The sequence below is a fragment of the Oncorhynchus tshawytscha genome, linkage group LG09, assembly GCF_018296145.1.
Source record: "Oncorhynchus tshawytscha isolate Ot180627B linkage group LG09, Otsh_v2.0, whole genome shotgun sequence".
Lineage (NCBI taxonomy): Eukaryota > Metazoa > Chordata > Actinopteri > Salmoniformes > Salmonidae > Oncorhynchus > Oncorhynchus tshawytscha.
Genome location: NC_056437.1, coordinates 79,123,226 through 79,141,781, shown reverse-complemented (window position 1 = coordinate 79,141,781; position 18,556 = coordinate 79,123,226). Strand labels below are relative to the sequence as shown.

Genomic DNA, 18,556 nt, shown 5'->3' with positions numbered 1-18,556 from the left:
TTTTTGTAAAACTGCAGCTTTGGAATTGACAGTTCAGTGAGAGATTTTTTTATGAGTAAAACATTTCAAAATTATCTGTGTGTTGTCTTCAGCAAAAAGACCTCTCAAAGGAAAAATCAATGAGGCTAGTGACACTAAGCAACAACATAGCAACCCTAACAAGACAAGAAAACAGCCATGTTGAAGAAAGCAGGTATATTCAGGCATAACTGAAGTATATTAATGCTGAAGATAGCCAAGCCTTGCTTTGCCTATGTATTCAAAGAAACTATTTCTGCTCAACAGGCTCCTCTCAGAGGCTGGGTTGGAAATCTCTCTGCCTCTTGCCACCAGGGGGAAGAAATGCTTGGTCTCCATACCCTTTGACAACTTCACAGAGTTTCTAAACCCAGAGGTGCAACATTGAAGACTTCCAGGAACGCTTGCAAAACAGACCAGGCTGAGGTTTGAGATGAGAACAGTGAAATTAGTTGTTTATTTTCTCAATCTAAAGACACAATGTAGATTCAAGCCAATGTCTTAAGTAGATGAACATGATATTACTCCAACCTCGTGAAAGTGACACACTGACAAGTTTAAATTTTCGTCCACAAAAACATGATCAAAAGACAGCCTTTGATTAGACGTCTGCACATGCGCAGTTCGGGCGCGATATGACCGTTCCACCAACCTGATGGTAAAAACATGCCTGATCTGTGCCGCACATAATGCCCCAATTACGGGATTCTAATCCTGTCTGCTGTGGCCGGGTCCAGCTCTGCTAAGAAGCAGGTTCCTCTTTCATCTGTAATCCGCGTGAGCGATGTTAGTCGCCCACACCAAACCTCTGTCAACAGCTGTTCCCTCAATACGTCATCAACAACAACCATAACATTCCGGGAGACACCCCAAATGACCCCCAAAATCCCCCAATTATATTATCCTCACTGTACCTTCCAACACACACTAACACACATCATATAATAATAACCTCCCTTCATAATAGATTTGTTTAAAATGAGAACAACACCATCAGGTCAATAAACATCAAAATATACAGTGATTTCGGGGTCCCTTAGTGTCTTATCCAAGTCACTCTGAAATCTAAATTTTAAGTTAGAGAGGGTCCTGCTGACCAAGCGGGATCTCCCTCTATTTGGCAACATTTAAGCAAGAGGCAGATCTGGCAGGAGGGTGAGGGGGATGCTGTATTATTTCAATGGCACTCATGTCAATGGCATGCACGTTGGTGAGTGTTTCTCTGTCTAGTAGGCCTTTGTAGTGTTAACACACAGCCTGAAGACACCTGGGAATGGTCTATGCACATGTGTGTGTATCTGTATTGATCCATATTGGCAGTGGTATGTGGAAATGGACCCCTATGCAGTAGGTTGCTTGTATAGTCAATATAGACTGAGGAATATGAGTACTATGTTCATGAAGTGGATCAGCCAAAGGACTCAAGCCTGTCGATTTGGTACGGCACTATAGTAGAGTCCATAAAGCCCCTCCCGTCTCCACCTCCCAGTAGTACCACCGGTCGGTGTGTAGGGGGGCTCAGAACTCATCGTCGGAGCTGAGCAGCAGGGTCTTCTCGTTGTCGCGGGTGCTGAGGTTGCTGTGGCTGCGGGACACCGGCGCCCCTCCGCGCTGCTCAAGGGTGGACTGCTGTGTGTACTGCTGGTAGGCCGGGGAGAAGTTGTGGATGGCGTCCTGCACCATGTCTCCGGGGTTCATGGTCTCCTTCAGACTGCTGGAGATGCTCTTCATTGGGGCACAGCGACCTGCCGGGCAGAGGATAGAAATAAAGGGAGGATGAGGGATAATGGAAGAAAGAGTGGAACCCTACAGCGAGCAACCTGAATGCCATGAGTAAACAAAATGGAGGATCACATAATACTACTGAACCAAACAGACAGAAACAGCCAGTGGAGCTCCTAGTGCATTGCAAGGGGAGAACTCATACACACCACAAAATAATACATTGATAAAAGCAGCACATACTGTACAATAATGGCAATACAAATGTATGACAGCACTGAGGACGCTCAAAATAAATTGTTTGTACAAAATTAAACTCTATATCTCAGAAACAGTTAAAAAAAATAGAATAACAAAATATGAGCACATCACAGAAATGGAGTCAACCAGAAAGTACTGTGGCAGTGAGAAGCCAAACACAGCTGAGCTAGTGGTAGACCTACCGTACTGTCCATAAATAGGAAAGGACCCTTATAGTGCAGCACAGAGAGAGACAGATAGAGAGGGGGGGGGGACATAAGAAAATATACAAGGATGAATATTGAACAATAAAAAAGGAGAAGGGCGAGAGAACAGAACAGCAGAATAAGGAAGAGATAGAAGATAAATGAGAGAAGAAAAAGGATTCAACAAAAGAAAAATTTAGCAAAAAACCGAGGGAGTGGAGAGGAGGGAAAGGGACAATAAAAGAGAGAAAGAATCATTTAGAGACAGACAGAGCAGGTCAGTGGAACAAAGTCACTGAAATAGACTTGAAGAGCAACCATAGAGAACCAGTGTCCTGAATCCTCACTGAACACAGTTCCAGAAACATAAGCAACTGCTTGTGTCATTTAGTCAGGGACACACTAATATGCTAGTGATGACTTGATTTCTTTTTACTTAAACAGTTCTCTCTCTAATCTGCATGGATAGTCCCTCCCTCTGTATCCTTACCGTAGGAGTCCAGCCTCTTGTCCATGTAGACCTTGTAGGTGAAGGCGTGGCGCAGGGCCACAGCGGCAAAGAACATCTCAATGCAGATGATAAAGTTCTGGTAGCCGGCGGCGACCGTGCCCTCCCCAACTGACACTTCGGGAGAGTTGATTTTAGGGATGGCTCCACACTTCTCCAAGATGGCCAGCAGCATACCTTATCCCCCAGAGAGAGAGAGGGAGAGAGAAATCGAGGAAGGAGGATCAGAGTACTGTCAAATCACATTGTGTGTATTATCTGGGAGAGAGGGTCAGCACACTTGGATGCAGCACTATCTATGATACATTGCGTGTGTGTGTCGATCAAGAGGTTTCCTTACCCTGCCAGAAAGAGAGGAAGATGACAGACTTGACCATGAGGAACTTGAGCATGGGGCTGTAGGGGACCAGCAGGTTGCGGGTGGCGAAGTAGAAGAGGAAGAGGGCGTAGAGAGACAGGCTGACAGAGAAGTTATAGATGATGGTCACATACAGGTACCCACTGGCCACACTGGAGAGAGAGAGAGAGAGAGGCACAGCCAGCTATCAGAACAGTGTCAACACATTGGGATGTCTTAGCAAAGTCTTATTTTAGAGATTACGTAATATAATTCCTACTCTGAGATGCTTGACAACTACAACCCCGACATTTCGGTGAAGACAGATTTACAGCCAGAATAGTGTAAATGTAAAAAAAACATCTGTGAGAACAAACAAATAACATTTAAACTGTTCATACAGAAAAGTACAGACTAGTAAAGATATTATAGACAAACATGAATCCTCTGTGGCTTTTGAAACAATTCACTGAGGTCAACACAGGTTAAGCAAATACTCTGATATAGTATAGAGTAGAATGAGTGAGTGTCCCATAGCCCTACGTACTTGAAGTCTCCATCTCTGTACTTCCCAAAGGCCTGCAGGATGACTGTGATCATGGCCATCAGAGGCTTCACCACACAGAACTGTAGAGTGGCCTGAGAGAGAGAGAATATGTAACTCTGTGTTCATATGTAAGGGTTTCTCACAAATAATGTGTGAGAAGAAGGCTTTCACTATACCTGTTTGCAGAATCGGAGGAACCCAATGGAGTAAGTCCTTCCCCAGAGACAGCAGGTGCCGTACACACAGCTGGACCTGTAGACAGCCAAGATACAAGCATTTGGTAGTCTGTGTTCTCAAGATCAAAATTGCATGAAAAGAGGTTCAAACCATACAATGAAGTATTGATACACATTACTATTCTGCAGTTGTGGGATGTTTGAATGACATTATTGGATTGTACATAAATTGTCTTTAATTTTTATAAGAGAGGACAAAGAGTGATAATAGAGAGAGACTCACTCAATGGGCTTTCCTCTGATCTCAGCCATGATGGCGCTCTCCCCTCCAAGGTACTCATAACACAGGCTGAGGAAGTTGTAGATCACAAACGCTGCAGAGGAAACACACACATGTAAGCAGTGTCAGAGAGTTGAGAGAATATGGGGGTAGTTGCCACTATGCAACTACAGCAGTCTTTCTGTTAACCCAGCAAAGCCTTCATATCCAAAATCAATCCCCAAAACAATCTGTCTGTCTGTGTGTATTTGGTCTTTTTGGACTCTGAGCATCCCTTGAGAACCCAGAAACATTAACGAGAAAGAACACTAACACACACAGAAGTAAACATGTTCTATCTAGAGGCATTGGCCATGTTCCTCTCTACAGTATTAAGGCCGTGGTCCGATTTCCCATGAGCAGAATGCTGATGTGCTGTGTCAGTGCATGGGCCAGTGCAGAAAGCAAAACAAGATGAGAGACTGAGTCATTGTCCCCAATGGCCTCTGGCTAAACCACCCTCCATTCTAGCTTGGATCAACATCGCTCTGTCCCCCTGTGTGCACACAAAGCTACCCTCCCCCACTCTGTGTGTGTGTGACAACGTGTATTCCAGAGATTCCCATATATTGATATCCATCCACCTGAATGTTTAGTCCAAAACTATTCAGTTACCATCCTATTTAACAACACATGTCCAGTACTGGTATAATCTAATACGCACCTGTTTATTTGAATCCATTCATTAGCATAAATTATTTATCTAAGAGATTTGAATGGTTCATAGAGATTTCAATTGATTTGGAAATTAAATAAATTGCTTCAAATGAACAGAGCACAGTGGTGGGTCCCGACTCCTTAGGACAGACGGAGAGTTGAGGGAAAATCCTCTCCAGTCAGACTGAATCACTTCCAGTTTGTCGGGGCAGAAGAGGCTGCAGGACTTCTCTCTGTCTCTCCTTTGGCTGTGAACACTGTTATTGGTGTCATTGACTGGGAGGAATGTGGTTTCAGCTGCTGTCCCAGGTGTTCAGGCCATGCTAATTTGAGGATGGTGAAGCAACTACAGGACGAATCAATCCTGAATCTTTGCTGCTCTTTCTCTCTTTTCTGGCATTGGAAACTCCAGCCATAAAGGACCCCTGCCTATTCCATTTGCTTTCTTTGTATATTGTATTTGCACACATATCGCTGCATATACAAGCATGCATGTATAAATACACAACATCAATGTGTGTACTTTGCTGTGTGTGTTCTTTGCTGTGTGTGTGTGTGTGTGTGTGTGTGTGAGAGAGAGAGTGTGTAACTTTATGACAGCATTTTGGCCCTCTATATTTAGCAGTGTGGAGCCCTGGGGCCACAGCTGCTGCCTGTGCGGTGTGCCATGTGCTGGAAGGGAGAGCCCACTGTGTGCAGCCTGGCTGAGCTGTCAGCTCCCCAGCCGTCAATCCATGCGCTCCCAGCACTCACACACATCATACAGTACACACACACACACAGCATTCTCTCACGCATCATAGACTCACACAACTCTCTTTGACACAAGGTATACAAAATGTGCAGTGCAAAGCACTCGTTCATGCATTGAGCACACTTTCGCACTGAGGTCCCCTTTTCCCCACAAACAGACATAGGGTTGTACATTGTACATACAATAGAGTTTGTCAGGTATAATTTGATGGCAGAGACCGGTAACCAAGGGGCACACCTGTCTGTATTATGTAACCACTGTAACAAAATGATAATGCCAATTTCTGTTGATGTTACTTCTGTTGAGATACAGCCGGCTGGGACAGAACAGCCGGCTGGGACAGAACAGCCAGACAATTTATCTGTTCATAAGTGAGTGGTTTCTAAAACTCTTCAAGGCTTCAGCCGTTTGCATACTGTTGCTAGGGAACAGGCTTCCCCTCCCCAGCAATCCCAGCAGGCTTTGGAAACAACAAGAGAACAAAGATGGCCACTCTCGTAAAGGCAGAGAGACCGCAAAGCCCATCTGTCACTGGGGACAGAACAGATTCCCACACACTAGTTACTATGACCAGGGGTTGGAACCGGTTCAGAGAACAGAACTGAAAACTGGAAAAGAACGTCATTTTTCAAGGAACAAAATCAGAAGCGGGAACGAAAGTGATCTATTCTTCTCTGGAACAGAACCATTATTTTAAAAGCATGGGGACCGGTTAATAACATTTTGTTTAATTCCACAAAATAAACTTCTTCCAGTGTCATCCTGCTAGAGGTGTGCCGGGTAGTCAGACAAAACGAGTATAGTAACAGATATGGGTCATTTTCTGGGTACGACTTGATCAGAGTATTTTTTGTAATTATCTTCCTCATGTCAGTCAAGTGAGGTGCTACATGGTCTAAATAACTCAACTGGCCAGCTTGCCTGTGTGTAAAGAAAAGGGCTGGCTGTACATTGATCCTGCTACTCTAATTGGATAGAGTGAAGCTGTATTTCTCTGTCCACACGCTTCATAATTTCACCCGATCACTTTCACTTCTCTGTCACGGTCTGATCATTCAAACTGCTGCTGCCTCCTGTTAGCCTGCTACTATGATAAATCAAATGGAAAGGGCGTTTGGTATGAAGCTATCAATGTGCATAATACTAACAAGCGGGGCGAGGGTAAGGGAAAAAGATGAATGGAGTCATATCTCCCTCTCTAACTTAAAGCATCAGCTGTCAGAGCAGCTTACCGATCCCTGTACCTGTACACAACCAATCTGTAAATAGCACACCCAACTACCTCATCCCCATATTGTTATTGATCTTCTTGCTCTTTTGCACCCCAATATCTCTACTTGCACATCATCACTCCAGTGTTAATGCTAAATTGTAATTATTTCACCTCTATGGCCTATTTATTGCCTTACCTCCCTACTCTTCTACATTTGCACACACTGTACATAGATTTTTCTATTGTGTTATTGACTGTACATTTGTTTATGTGTAACTCTGTGTTGTTTTTGTTGCACTGCTTTGTTTTATCTTGGCCAGATCGCAGTTGTAAATGAGAACTTGTTCTCAACTGGCCTGCCTGGTTAAATAAGGGTGAAATAAAATGTAAAAATGTATATTAATACCAATACATTTAAAAACACTATTTTAACAGGTAAGAGTCATACACCATTGACAGGGTGGGAAGGTTCTCACCTTCGTAGCAGTCGCGGACCGTGTCAAAGTAGACGTAGTACTCTTCGTTAGTGAAGAAGAGGAGGCTGAGCCACGAGTCAAAGGCATAGATGGGAACGATGAAGAGGATGCGAACTATGTGCCTCTGCTCATTGGGAGAGCTGTAGTAGCGCAGGTGCATGTAGATCTGTCAAAGGGAGAAAAATAGGGAAAGATACATAGACAAGAAAGAGAAGGACAGAGTGAAGAGGGCATCATTTAATCTCAGCTCCTAAAGGACCTGGCTAGATTATAATGTGCCTCATTGTAGGAGAATAATTTAAAAACTATAAACATGGCAGTTAAATAGACAATGGAGTGAAAGGGGGGTAATTGTGTTTGAATATTCAACAGCTTCCTTCTCCCTGAGAGGGACCACAGCTCTGTCAACGTAAGCTTGCTAAAAATGGGCTAGCTGAAACAAGTGTCTCATGAAATCAATGCGTTTTCACAAGGGCTCAGTGACTATGACTTTGTGGTCCTGCCCACATCCTGGGGAGAGCAGTCGACATCATGCGTGTGTGTGTGATGAGTGGATATGTGTTGTGTTTTTTCCATTCGGATGAGCAGGCTCTGTCATCAATGCCTTTTGTCTACTTCATCCGGTCCCAGGTTCCCACTTACACAAAGCTACACCTATCACTTTTCCTGGCCTGGGCACACACACCTTTGGTAAAATAACAAACAGTAGGGTGTTCGCACACAGAGCACCGTACCCAGCTTTGTTGCTAGGCAACAGCCCCCCGCTCTCTGATGTCACTGCAGAGCTAGGTACACCTGTTGTCAGAGCGACGGCTCATCTTTAACCCTTTGTGTGAGCAGCAACACACAATGGAGAGGAATCATTAACCTGGCCCTTTCAGTAGCTCTGAACCTACAGGAGGTTAGTGGTCTGCAGGCAACATGACTACATATTTGAAGACCTGCCACAACTACTTTATCATGGCTGAACAGCCTGAGGTGTTCCAGAGTGCATAATCAACCTGGGCTTGGCAGGCGTGAGGAATCTGAAGGGATGCCTTGATATGCTTCTGCAGTTTCTATCTGCAATTTGATTTGTGCATACTGAGAAAACTACTGGAGGCACTAGGCATCCATCTTATGCAGCAGTGAGACCACACTAACATATGATTTGAGTACAAACAGTTTAAGCATATGTTAGATGCAGCATGCAGAAAAACATAGGAGTGTGCGTGTGTTTGTGTATGTATGTGTGAGAAAGAGTTCACTAGCCCCTTACCTGGTGGCAGGTTATTAGCAGGGCTGTCCAGACAAAGAACCCTGACACAGTCTGGGCAGTGGAGGTCATGAGGAAGTATGGTTCCTCAGGGGTCACCAGGGGGGTGTCTGGCACCCAGGAGGCGTTGGAGCCCGACGGGGCCACTGTGGTCGGGGACCCTGGGGCCATATCGGCTGGGGAGTCATTTTCCATTCGATCTGACAGGGGCATGCCACGTCTCCACAGCTCCTCCATCCTCTGGAGGGAGACAACAGGGGGATATGGTGGGTTTTCTGGATATTCACAATCACATTAACATAAGTAGCTAAATATGTAGAAATGGTGGAACTCCATTAAGGAACAGTGTGCCTCCCAAGGGACCAATACCCTAGTTTCTTTCAAGGTTATCGAACACATCACACATGGATGGTTGTCTCAGGCATACCAATAAAAACCTACTACTTTATTCAATTGAACAATTAAAGCTGAAACTAACATCCTTGTGGACAGAGAAAATCTGAATAAGATATGGAGAGAGAGAGAGAGAGGGGAACCAGGAGGAGCTGAGTGAGGGGGAGAGAGAGAGAGAGAGGGGAACCAGGAGGAGCTGAGTGAGGGGGAGAGAGAGAGAGAGAGAGAGAAACCAGGAGGAGCTGAGTGAGGGGAGAGAGAGAGAGAGAGAAACCAGGAGGAGCTGAGTGAGAGAGAGGGGAACCAGGGAGGAGAGAGAGAGAGGGGAACCAGGAGGAGCTGAGTGAGGAGGAGCTGAGTGAGGGGAGAGAGAGAGGGAACCAGGAGGAGCTGAGTGAGGGGGGGGAGGGGAACCAGGAGGAGAGTGGGGAACCAGGAGGAGCTGAGTGAGGGGGAGAGAGAGGGGAACCAGGAGGAGCTGGTGAACCAGGAGGAGCTGAGTGAGAGGGAACCAGGAGGGGAGAGAGAGAGGGGAACCAGGAGGAGCTGAGTGAGGGGGAGAGAGAGAGGGGAACCAGGAGGAGCTGAGTGAGGGGAGAGAGAGAGGGGAACCAGGAGGAGCTGAGTGAGGGGGGAGAGAGGGAACCAGGAGGAGCTGAGTGAGGGGGGAGAGAGAGGGGAACCAGGAGGAGCTGAGTGAGGGGGAGAGAGAGAGAGAGAGGGGAACCAGGAGGAGCTGAGTGAGGAGCTGGTGAGGGGGTGAGAGAGAGAGGGAACCAGGAGGAGCTGAGTGAGGGGAGAGAGAGAGAGAGGGGAACCAGGAGGAGCTGAGTGAGGGGAGAGAGAGGGGAACCAGGAGGAGCTGAGTGAGGGGGAGAGAGAGAGAGGGAACCAGGAGGAGCTGAGTGAGGGGAACCAGGAGGAGCTGAGTGAGGGGGGAGAGAGAGAGAGAGGGGAACCAGGAGGAGCTGAGTGAGGGGGAGAGAGAGAGAGAGGGGAACCAGGAGGAGCTGAGTGAGGGGGAGAGAGAGAACCAGGAGGAGCTGAGTGAGAGAGAGGGAACCAGGAGGAGCTGAGTGAGGGGAGAGAGGAACCAGGAGGAGGTGAGGGGGAGAGAGAGAGGGGAACCAGGAGGAGCTGAGTGAGGGGAGAGAGAGAGAGGAACCAGGAGGAGCTGAGTGAGGGGGGAGAGAGGGGAACCAGGAGGAGCTGAGTGAGGGGGAGAGAGAGGAACCAGGAGGAGCTGAGTGAGGGGAGAGAGAGGGGAACCAGGAGGAGCTGAGTGAGGGGGAGAGAGGGGAACCAGGAGGAGGAGGGAGAGAGAGGGGAACCAGGAGGAGAGAGTGAGGGGGAGAGAGAGAGGGGAACCAGGAGGAGCTGAGTGAGGGGGAGAGAGAGAGGGAACCAGGAGGAGCTGAGTGAGGGGGAGAGAGAGAGGGGAACCAGGAGGAGCTGAGTGAGGGACCACCAGGAGGAGAGAGGAACCAGGAGGAGCTGAGTGAGGGGGGGGAGAGAGGGGAACCAGGAGGAGCTGAGTGAGGGGGGGGAGAGAGAGAGAGAGAGGGGAACCAGGAGGAGCTGAGTGAGGGGGAGAGGGGAGAGAGAGGGGAACCAGGAGGAGCTGAGTGAGGGGAGAGAGAGAGGGGAACCAGGAGGAGCTGAGTGAGGGGAGAGAGAGAGAGAGAGAGGGGAACCAGGAGGAGCTGAGTGAGGGGAGAGAGAGAGAGAGAGAGAGGGGAACCAGGAGGAGCTGAGTGAGGGGAGAGAGAGAGAGAGAGGGGAACCAGGAGGAGCTGAGTGAGAGAGAGAGAGAGAGAGGGGAACCAGGAGGAGCTGAGTGAGGGGGAGAGAGAGAGAGAGGGAACCAGAGGAGCTGAGTGAGGGGAGGGGAGGAGGAGCTGAGTGAGGGGGAGAGAGAGAGGGGAACCAGGAGGAGCTGAGTGAGGGGGAGAGAGAGAGGAGAACCAGGAGGAGCTGAGTGAGGGGAGGGAACCAGGAGGAGCTGAGTGAGGGGGAGAGAGAGAGGGGAACCAGGAGGAGCTGAGTGAGGGGGAGGAGGAGAGGGGAACCAGGAGGAGCTGAGTGGGGGGAGAGAGAGAGGAACCAGGAGGAGCTGAACCAGGAGGAGCTGAGTGAGGGGAGAGAGAGGGGAACCAGGAGGAGCTGAGTGAGGGGGAGAGAGAGAGGGGAACCAGGAGGAGCTGAGGGGGAGAGAGAGAGAGAGAGGGGAACCAGGAGGAGCTGAGTGAGGGGGGAGAGAGAGAGGAACCAGGAGGAGCTGAGGGAGGGAGAGAGAGAGAGGGGAACCAGGAGGAGCTGAGTGAGGGGGAGAGAGAGAGAGGGGAACCAGGAGGAGCTGAGTGCGGGGGAGAGATGGAGAGAGAGAGGGGAACCAGGAGGAGCTGAGTGAGGGGAGAGAGAGAGGGGAACCAGGAGGAGCTGAGTGAGGGGGAGAGAGGAGGGGAACCCAGATGGAGAGAGGGGGAACCAGGAGGAGCTGAGTGAGGGGAGAGAGAGAGGGGAACCAGGAGGAGCTGAGTGAGGGGGAGAGAGAGGGAACCAGGAGGAGCTGAGTGAGGGGGAGGGAACCAGGAGGAGCTGAGTGAGGGAGAGAGAGAGAGGGGAACCAGGAGGAGCTGAGTGAGGGGGAGAGAGAGAGGGGAACCAGGAGGAGCTGAGTGAGGGGAGAGAGAGAGAGGGAACCAGGAGGAGCTGAGGGGGAGAGAGAGAGGGGAACCAGGAGGAGGAGAACCAGGAGGAGCTGTGAGGGGAGGGGAACCAGGAGGAGCTGAGTGAGGGGGAGAGAGAGAGAGAGGGGAACCAGGAGGAGCTGAGTGAGGGGGAGAGAGAGAGAGAGAGAGAGGGGAACCAGGAGGAGCTGAGTGAGGGGGGGAGAGAGAGAGGGGAACCAGGAGGAGCTGAGTGAGGGGAGAGAGAGAGAGGGAACCAGGAGGAGCTGAGTGAGGGGAGAGAGAGAGAGAGGGGAACCAGGGAACCAGGAGGAGCTGAGTGAGGGGGAGAGAGAGAGAGGGGAACCAGGAGGAGCTGAGTGAGGGGAGGGAGAGAGAGAGAGGGGAACCAGGAGGAGCTGAGTGAGGGGGAGAGAGAGAGAGAGGGAACCAGGAGGAGCTGAGTGCGGGGAGAGAGAGAGAGGAGGGGAACCAGGAGGAGTGAGGGGGAGAGGGGAACCAGGAGGAGCTGAGGAGAGAGGGGAACCAGGAGGAGCTGAGAGAGAGGGGAGAGAGAGAGGGGAACCAGGAGGAGCTGGAGGGGAGAGAGAGAGGGAACCAGGAGGAGCTGAGTGAGGGGGGGAGAGAGGGGAACCAGGAGAGGAGAGAGAGGGGAACCAGGAGGAGCTGAGTGAGGGGGAGAGAGAGAGAGGGGAGCTGAGTGAGGGGAGGAGAGAGAGAGAGAGGGAACCAGGAGGAGCTGAGTGAGGGGGGGAGAGAGAGAGGGGAACCAGGAGGAGCTGAGTGAGAGAGAGAGAGGGAACCAGGAGGAGCTGAGGGAGGGAGAGAGAGAGAGAGGGAACCAGGAGGAGCTGAGTGAGGGGGGAGAGAGGAAGGGGAACCAGAGGAGCTGAGTGAGGGGAGAGAGAGAGGGGAACCAGGAGGAGCTGAGTGAGGGGGAGTGAGAGAGAGAGGGGAACCAGGAGGAGGAGCTGAGGGAGGGAGTGAGGGGAGAGAGAGAGGGGAACCAGGAGGAGCTGAGTGAGGGGGGGGAGAGAGAGAGAGGGAACCAGAAGGAGCTGAGTGAGGGGGGGGAGAGAGGAGGGGAACCAGGAGGAGCTGAGTGAGGGGGGAGAGAGAGAGGGGAACCAGGAGGAGCTGAGTGAGGGGGGAGAGAGAGAGGGAACCAGGAGGAGCTGAGTGAGGGGAGAGAGAGAGGGGAACCAGGAGGAGCTGAGTGAGGGGGGAGAGAGAGAGGGGAACCAGGAGGAGCTGAGTGAGGGGAGAGAGAGAGGGGAACCAGGAGGAGCTGAGTGAGGGGAGAGAGAGAGAGGGGAACCAGGAGGAGCTGAGGGGAGAGAGAGGGGAGGAGAGAGAGGGGAACCAGGAGGAGCTGAGTGAGGGGGAGAGAGAGAGAGGGGAACCAGGAGGAGCTGAGTGAGGGGGAGAGAGAGAGGGGAACCAGGAGGAGCTGAGTGAGGGGAGAGAGGGAACCAGGAGGAGCTGAGTGAGGGGGAGAGAGAGGGGAACCAGGAGGAGCTGAGTGAGGAGAGGGAGGGGAACCAGGAGGAGCTGAGTGAGGGGAGAGAGAGGGAACCAGGAGGAGAGGGGAGAGGGGAACCAGGAGGAGCTGAGTGAGGGGGGGAGAGAGAGAGGGGAACCAGGAGGAGCTGAGTGAGGGGGAGAGAGAGAGAGGGGAACCAGGAGGAGCTGAGTGAGGGGAGAGAGAGAGGGGAACCAGGAGGAGCTGAGTGAGGGGGAGAGAGAGAGGGGAACCAGGAGGAGGAGCTGAGAGAGAGAGGGGAACCAGGAGGAGAGTGAGGGGAGAGAGAGGGAACCAGGAGGAGCTGAGTGAGGGGAGGAGGGGGAACCAGAGGAGCTGAGTGGGGAGAGAGAGGGGAACCAGGAGGAGCTGAGTAGGGGAGGAGAGAGAGAGGGGAACCAGGAGGAGCTGAGTGAGGGGGAGAGAGAGAGGAGGGGAACCAGGAGGAGCTGAGCTGAGGGGGACCAGAGGGGAACCAGGAGGAGCTGAGTGAGGGGGAGAGAGAGAGGGGAACCAGGAGGAGCTGAGTGAGAGAGAGAGGGGAACCAGGAGGAGCTGAGTGAGGGGGGGAGAGAGAGAGAGGGGAACCAGGAGGAGCTGAGTGAGGGGAGAGAGAGAGAGGGAACCAGGAGGAGCTGAGTGAGGGGGGGAGAGAGAGAGAGGGGAACCAGAGGAGCTGAGTGAGGGGGAGAGAGAGAGGGGAACCAGGAGGAGCTGAGTGAGGGGGGAGAGAGAGAGGGGAACCAGGAGGAGCTGAGTGAGGGGGAGAGAGAGAGAGGGAACCAGGAGGAGCTGAGTGAGGGGGGAGCTGAGTGAGAGAGAGGGGAACCAGGAGGAGCTGAGTGAGGGGGAGAGAGAGAGGGGAACCAGGAGGAGCTGAGTGAGGGGGAGAGAGAGGGGAACCAGGAGGAGCTGAGTGAGGGGGAGAGAGAGGGAACCAGGAGGAGCTGAGTGAGGGGAGAGAGAGAGGGGAACCAGGAGGAGCTGAGTGAGGGGGAGAGAGAGAGGGGAACCAGGAGGAGCTGAGTGAGGGGGGAGAGAGGGGAACCAGGAGGAGCTGAGTGAGGAGAGAGAGGGAACCAGGAGGAGGAGGGGGGAGAGAGAGGGGAACCAGGAGGAGCTGAGTGAGGGGAACCAGGAGGAGCTGAGAGAGAGGGGAACCAGGAGGAGCTGAGTGAGGGGGAGAGAGAGAGGGAACCAGGAGGAGCTGAGTGAGGGGGAGAGAGAGAGGGAACCAGGAGGAGCTGAGGGGGAGAGAGAGAGGGGAACCAGGAGGAGCTGAGTGAGGGGGAGAGAGAGAGGGATACCAGGAGGAGCCAGTGAGGGGGAGAGAGAGAGGGGAACCAGAAGGAGCCAAGTGAGGGAGAGAGAGGGGAACCAGAAGGAGCCGAGTGAGGGGGAGAGGGGGATGGAAGTTGAGAGAGAACACAGGGACAGAGTGAATCAGTCAGTCAGAGCAAATTGGCGTGACACGGGCTGAGGGCCCACTGACCCAAATTCTCCTTCCCCTCTCCTCCTGGTTTGAGAGCAGGGGCGAGCATAGGAGAGCCACAAACACATCTCTATTGATCACACTGAAGGACAGACTGGGTATATCAGTGCCAGTGGGACATACAGTTGAAGTCAGAAGTTTACATACACCTTAGCCAAATGCATTTAAACTCAGTTTTTCACAATTCCTGACATTTAATCCTAGTAAAAATTCCCTGTCTTAGGTCAGTTAGGATCACCACTTATTTTAAGAATGTGAAATGTCAGAATAATAGGAGAGAATGATTTATTTCAGCTTTTATTTCTTTCATCACATTCCCAGTGGGTCAGAAGTTTTCATACACTCAATTAGTATTTGGTAGCATTGCCTTTAAATTGTTTAACTTGGGTCAAACGTTTCAGGCAGCCTTCCACAAGCTTCCCACAATAAGTTGGGTGAATTTTGGCCCATTCCTCCTGACAGATGGTGTAACTGAGTCAGGTTTGTAGGCCTCCCTACATGCTTTTTCAATTCTGCCCACAAATTTTCTATGGGATTGAGGTCAGGGCTTAGTGATGGCAACTCCAATACCTTGACTTTGTTGCCCTTTAGCCATTTTGCCACAACTTCGGAAATATGCTTGGGGTCATTGTCCATCTGGAAGACCCATTTGCGACCAAGCTTTAACTTCCTGACTGATGTCTAGAGATGTTGCTTCAATATATCCACATGATTTTCCGTCCTCATGAAGCCATCTATTTTGTGAAGTGCACCAGTCCCTCCTGCAGCAAAGCACACCCACAACATGATGCTGCCACCTCAGTGCTTCACGGTTGGGATGGTGTTCTTCGAAGCCTCCCCCTTCTTCCTCCAAACATAACGATGGTCATTATGGCCAAACAGTCCTATTTTTGTTTCATCAGACCAGAGGACATTTCTCCAAAAAGTACAATCTTTGTCCCCATGTGCAGTTGCAAACCGTAGTCTGGCTTTTTTAATGGCGGTTTTGGAGCCAGTGGCTTCTTCCTTGCTGAGCGGCCTTTCAGGTTATGTCGATATAGGGTTCGTTTTACTGTGGATATAGATACTTTTGTACCGGTTTCCTTCAGCATCTTCACAAAGTCCTTTGATGTTGTTCTGGGATTGATTTGCACTTTTCACACCAAAGTACATTCGTCTCTAGGAGACAGAACGGGTCTCCTTCCTGAGCGGTATGACGGCTGCGTGGTCCCATGGTGTTTATACTTACGTACTATTGTTTGTACAGATGAACGTGGTACCTTCAGGCATTTGGAAATTGCTCCCAAGAATGAACCAGACTTGTGGAGGTCTACATTGTTTTTTCTGAGGTCTTGGCTGATTTTTATTTTCCCATGATGTCAAGCAAAGAGGCCCTGAGTTTGAAGGTAGGCCTTGAAATACATCCACAGGTACACCTCCAATTGACTCAAATGATGTAAATTAGCCTCTCAGAAGCTTCTAAAGCCATGACATTTTCTGGAATTTTCCAAGCTGTTTAAAGACAGTCAATTTAGTGTATGTAAACTGCTGACCCACTGGAATTGTGATACAGTGAATTATATGCAAAATAATCTGTCTGTAAACAATTGCTGAAAAAATTACTTGTGTCATGCACAAAGTAGATGTCCTAACCGACTTGCCAAAACTATAGTTTGTTAACAAGAAATTTGTGGAGGGTTGAAAAATGAGTTTTAATGACTTCAACCTAAGTGTATGTAAACTTCCGACTTCAACTGTATAGCTAATGAGAGGAATTTATTGAATGACAGAAAAATTGTTAACATTTATGAGATTGGTTTGAGTCTTTTAGCCATCAGCAGCACATGATCAATTCTCAAAGTCAGCAAGGTGACTGACCCCTATTGCTCAATCCTGCATTAGTGATGCTAACTAGGTAATGTGACCGCTAGATGCATCAGTCTGGCGTCCAATGATGGCAATAACCTAATCATTCAGAATAAAACTGATTTAAAAAGGGGATTCAATTAATATGCATGGCTAAATATAGGCAGGTCGTGGCCATGGGTGACTCACGCTGCTGGACGAAGCCTGCTGTATGAATTACATGAGGGGGCAGTTACATTTGAGTGTCACACTCGTTTCACTCAAGTTGGGTTTCTCAAGTAACTATTGGTTCGTGAGAAGCATAGACTATTGACTATTGAGATTGAATATCAACAATATGTAGGCCTATTCTTCATAGGCCTAGAGAATTAATGCCTATTAGATTTATAATGTGATTTTTCCATGACACAAATACTTAATTATTCAAGAAAAAGGGAAAGGGTTGAGACGGTAGTAAAGAATGAAAGTATTGGTCAATATTGATGGCTTCTAAAAACAGCAAACATGTTATATTTATAAGGTATACATACTGGTGTTCAGTTGTAATTGAGAGCTATGTCTGGTGCATTTCGTTTGGTTCAATGTCCAGATAATTCATATAGACATGACAGGGGAGACTCCATCAATTCCTGCTGACTGAACCTGAGGGTGTATTTCATAACATCTGTTGTACTTTGACCTAAATCCTACCAGTCATCCAGCATCGGCTTTTTGACATTGATGCCAAAATGAAAACGAGATACATTTTTTGCAGTTTTCCTCTCCAGATATACTAAAGGCATAACATACTAAGGAAAATATAGGGCGTTGCAGTGAGAATAAATGAATAACATAATTTCCATGCAAAGACTATATTAAAAAAACAGCAGCTTCCCATTTCCATAATAGAAAAAAAGGCAACCAAAACCTCTTTACGGATGATTTCAGGAGCTGAAACAGGAACTGAAATTACAACTGTGTTATCAAGCGAAAGGTACATTCGTCGTTCGTTTGGAAACAGTTTCTTTCTATCCATTCTGAACACAAAAACACAGCGCGAGCGGTGGCTTACCTGCCTCTGCTGCAGTTGTTTGATTTGTGTACACACTGCGGCTGTTTGAATCCAAGCATACATGTATCCTAAATACGTTTTTAGCTACGACAGACACACATTCATAAAAAATAATAATTCATACTAAATTTAAATCACTGCAATATAACGTCAAGTGAGAAACCAATTTAAACCATGTTTACAGTTGTATCTAGTTCGCTAGCTAACGTTAGCATCGCTAGTTAGGTAGCTGCTCGCAAACTCTTCAAATCCTAGGAAAATACAAACTTTTGTCTGTACTAATAGTCCATCTCATATAGAAAAACTTTATTCAGTCACTATCATTTCAAAATAGCATTATCGGGGAACGCTCGTGAATTCGGCTCCGTTCTTCCCCTGTATCTCTCCTAGCGATTCACTACGCTAAGATTTTACAGTAGCAGAACAGCGAAACTCCTCCACCGTTCCTGCTTTCACGCAGGCGCAGTAGCTTCATCTCCTTGAGCCACTTTCCCATGATGTAACTCGTATATGCCAGCTAATCTTGCATTGTTGTACAAACCCAGATTTCAAATATTTGTGTTTGTGTATGAAGAATTGACCAGGTAGTATAAAGTTAATTCATTCAGTAGCGTTGTTTTCATTCGAATAATATTACACATTTCATTGAAAAATAAAAAACGCAGTTACTTAGCTCCTCCAAAATAACTTGTCACAAAACATTTGGATAATAGTTTCCACATTTTAAAGTTGATTGGTATATCAAAGTGAAAGAAATTAAGGGCCAACCAAGCTTTCTTCCATTCAATTTCAGATATATATCCGTACCAGAAATGTTTTACTTAAATATTAATTAAAATCTATAGAATTAGTCAATGACAATAACAATATTTTCTTACATAATTTCAAAAATGTAAACCCTGATCCTTTTAAAAATGTATCTGCAAATTGAATGTAAAATGTTTATTAATCCTGACATGTTCATGTATTCAAGTGTAGTGACTTTTATAAATATGCACTGAGATGTCTCATTACTGTATTGGCAATTTAATTTTAATTTTGAAAAAAAGCATTTCAGACCCAGTCACTCCTCTAGTCTTTTCAAATGGTCCCCTTTTAGATACAATAACATGCCATTTCCCAAATGCAGTGTATA

The 18,556-nt window shown here is 48.6% G+C and overlaps 1 protein-coding gene across 1 annotated transcript; it reads right to left on the bottom strand.

The window, feature by feature from the left end:
• Positions 1-456: 456 nt before the first annotated feature.
• LOC112248053 (transmembrane protein 184B) lies at positions 457-17,884 on the bottom strand. Its single transcript, XM_042327543.1, has 9 exons — positions 17,422-17,884; positions 8,432-8,668; positions 7,174-7,339; positions 4,038-4,128; positions 3,755-3,830; positions 3,579-3,670; positions 3,035-3,204; positions 2,677-2,871; positions 457-1,763 (listed from the first exon to the last, which is right to left on the bottom strand). Exons 1-9 carry the CDS (start codon positions 17,482-17,484, stop codon positions 1,537-1,539), a joined length of 1,317 nt encoding a protein of 438 aa, XP_042183477.1. The 5' UTR covers positions 17,485-17,884; the 3' UTR covers positions 457-1,536.
• Between the last annotated feature and the right edge of the window lie 672 nt (positions 17,885-18,556).

Coding starts and splice junctions, on each gene's coding strand:
- LOC112248053 (XM_042327543.1), bottom strand. CDS start 17,484: ATGTATGCTTGGATTCAAACAGCCGCAGTGTGTACACAAATCAAACAA. Junction 2,872..3,034: donor CTTCCTCTCTTTCTGGCAGG/GTAAGGAAACCT, acceptor CTGGGGGATAAG/GTATGCTGCTGGCCATCTTG. Junction 1,764..2,676: donor CAAGAGGCTGGACTCCTACG/GTAAGGATACAG, acceptor TCTGCCCGGCAG/GTCGCTGTGCCCCAATGAAG.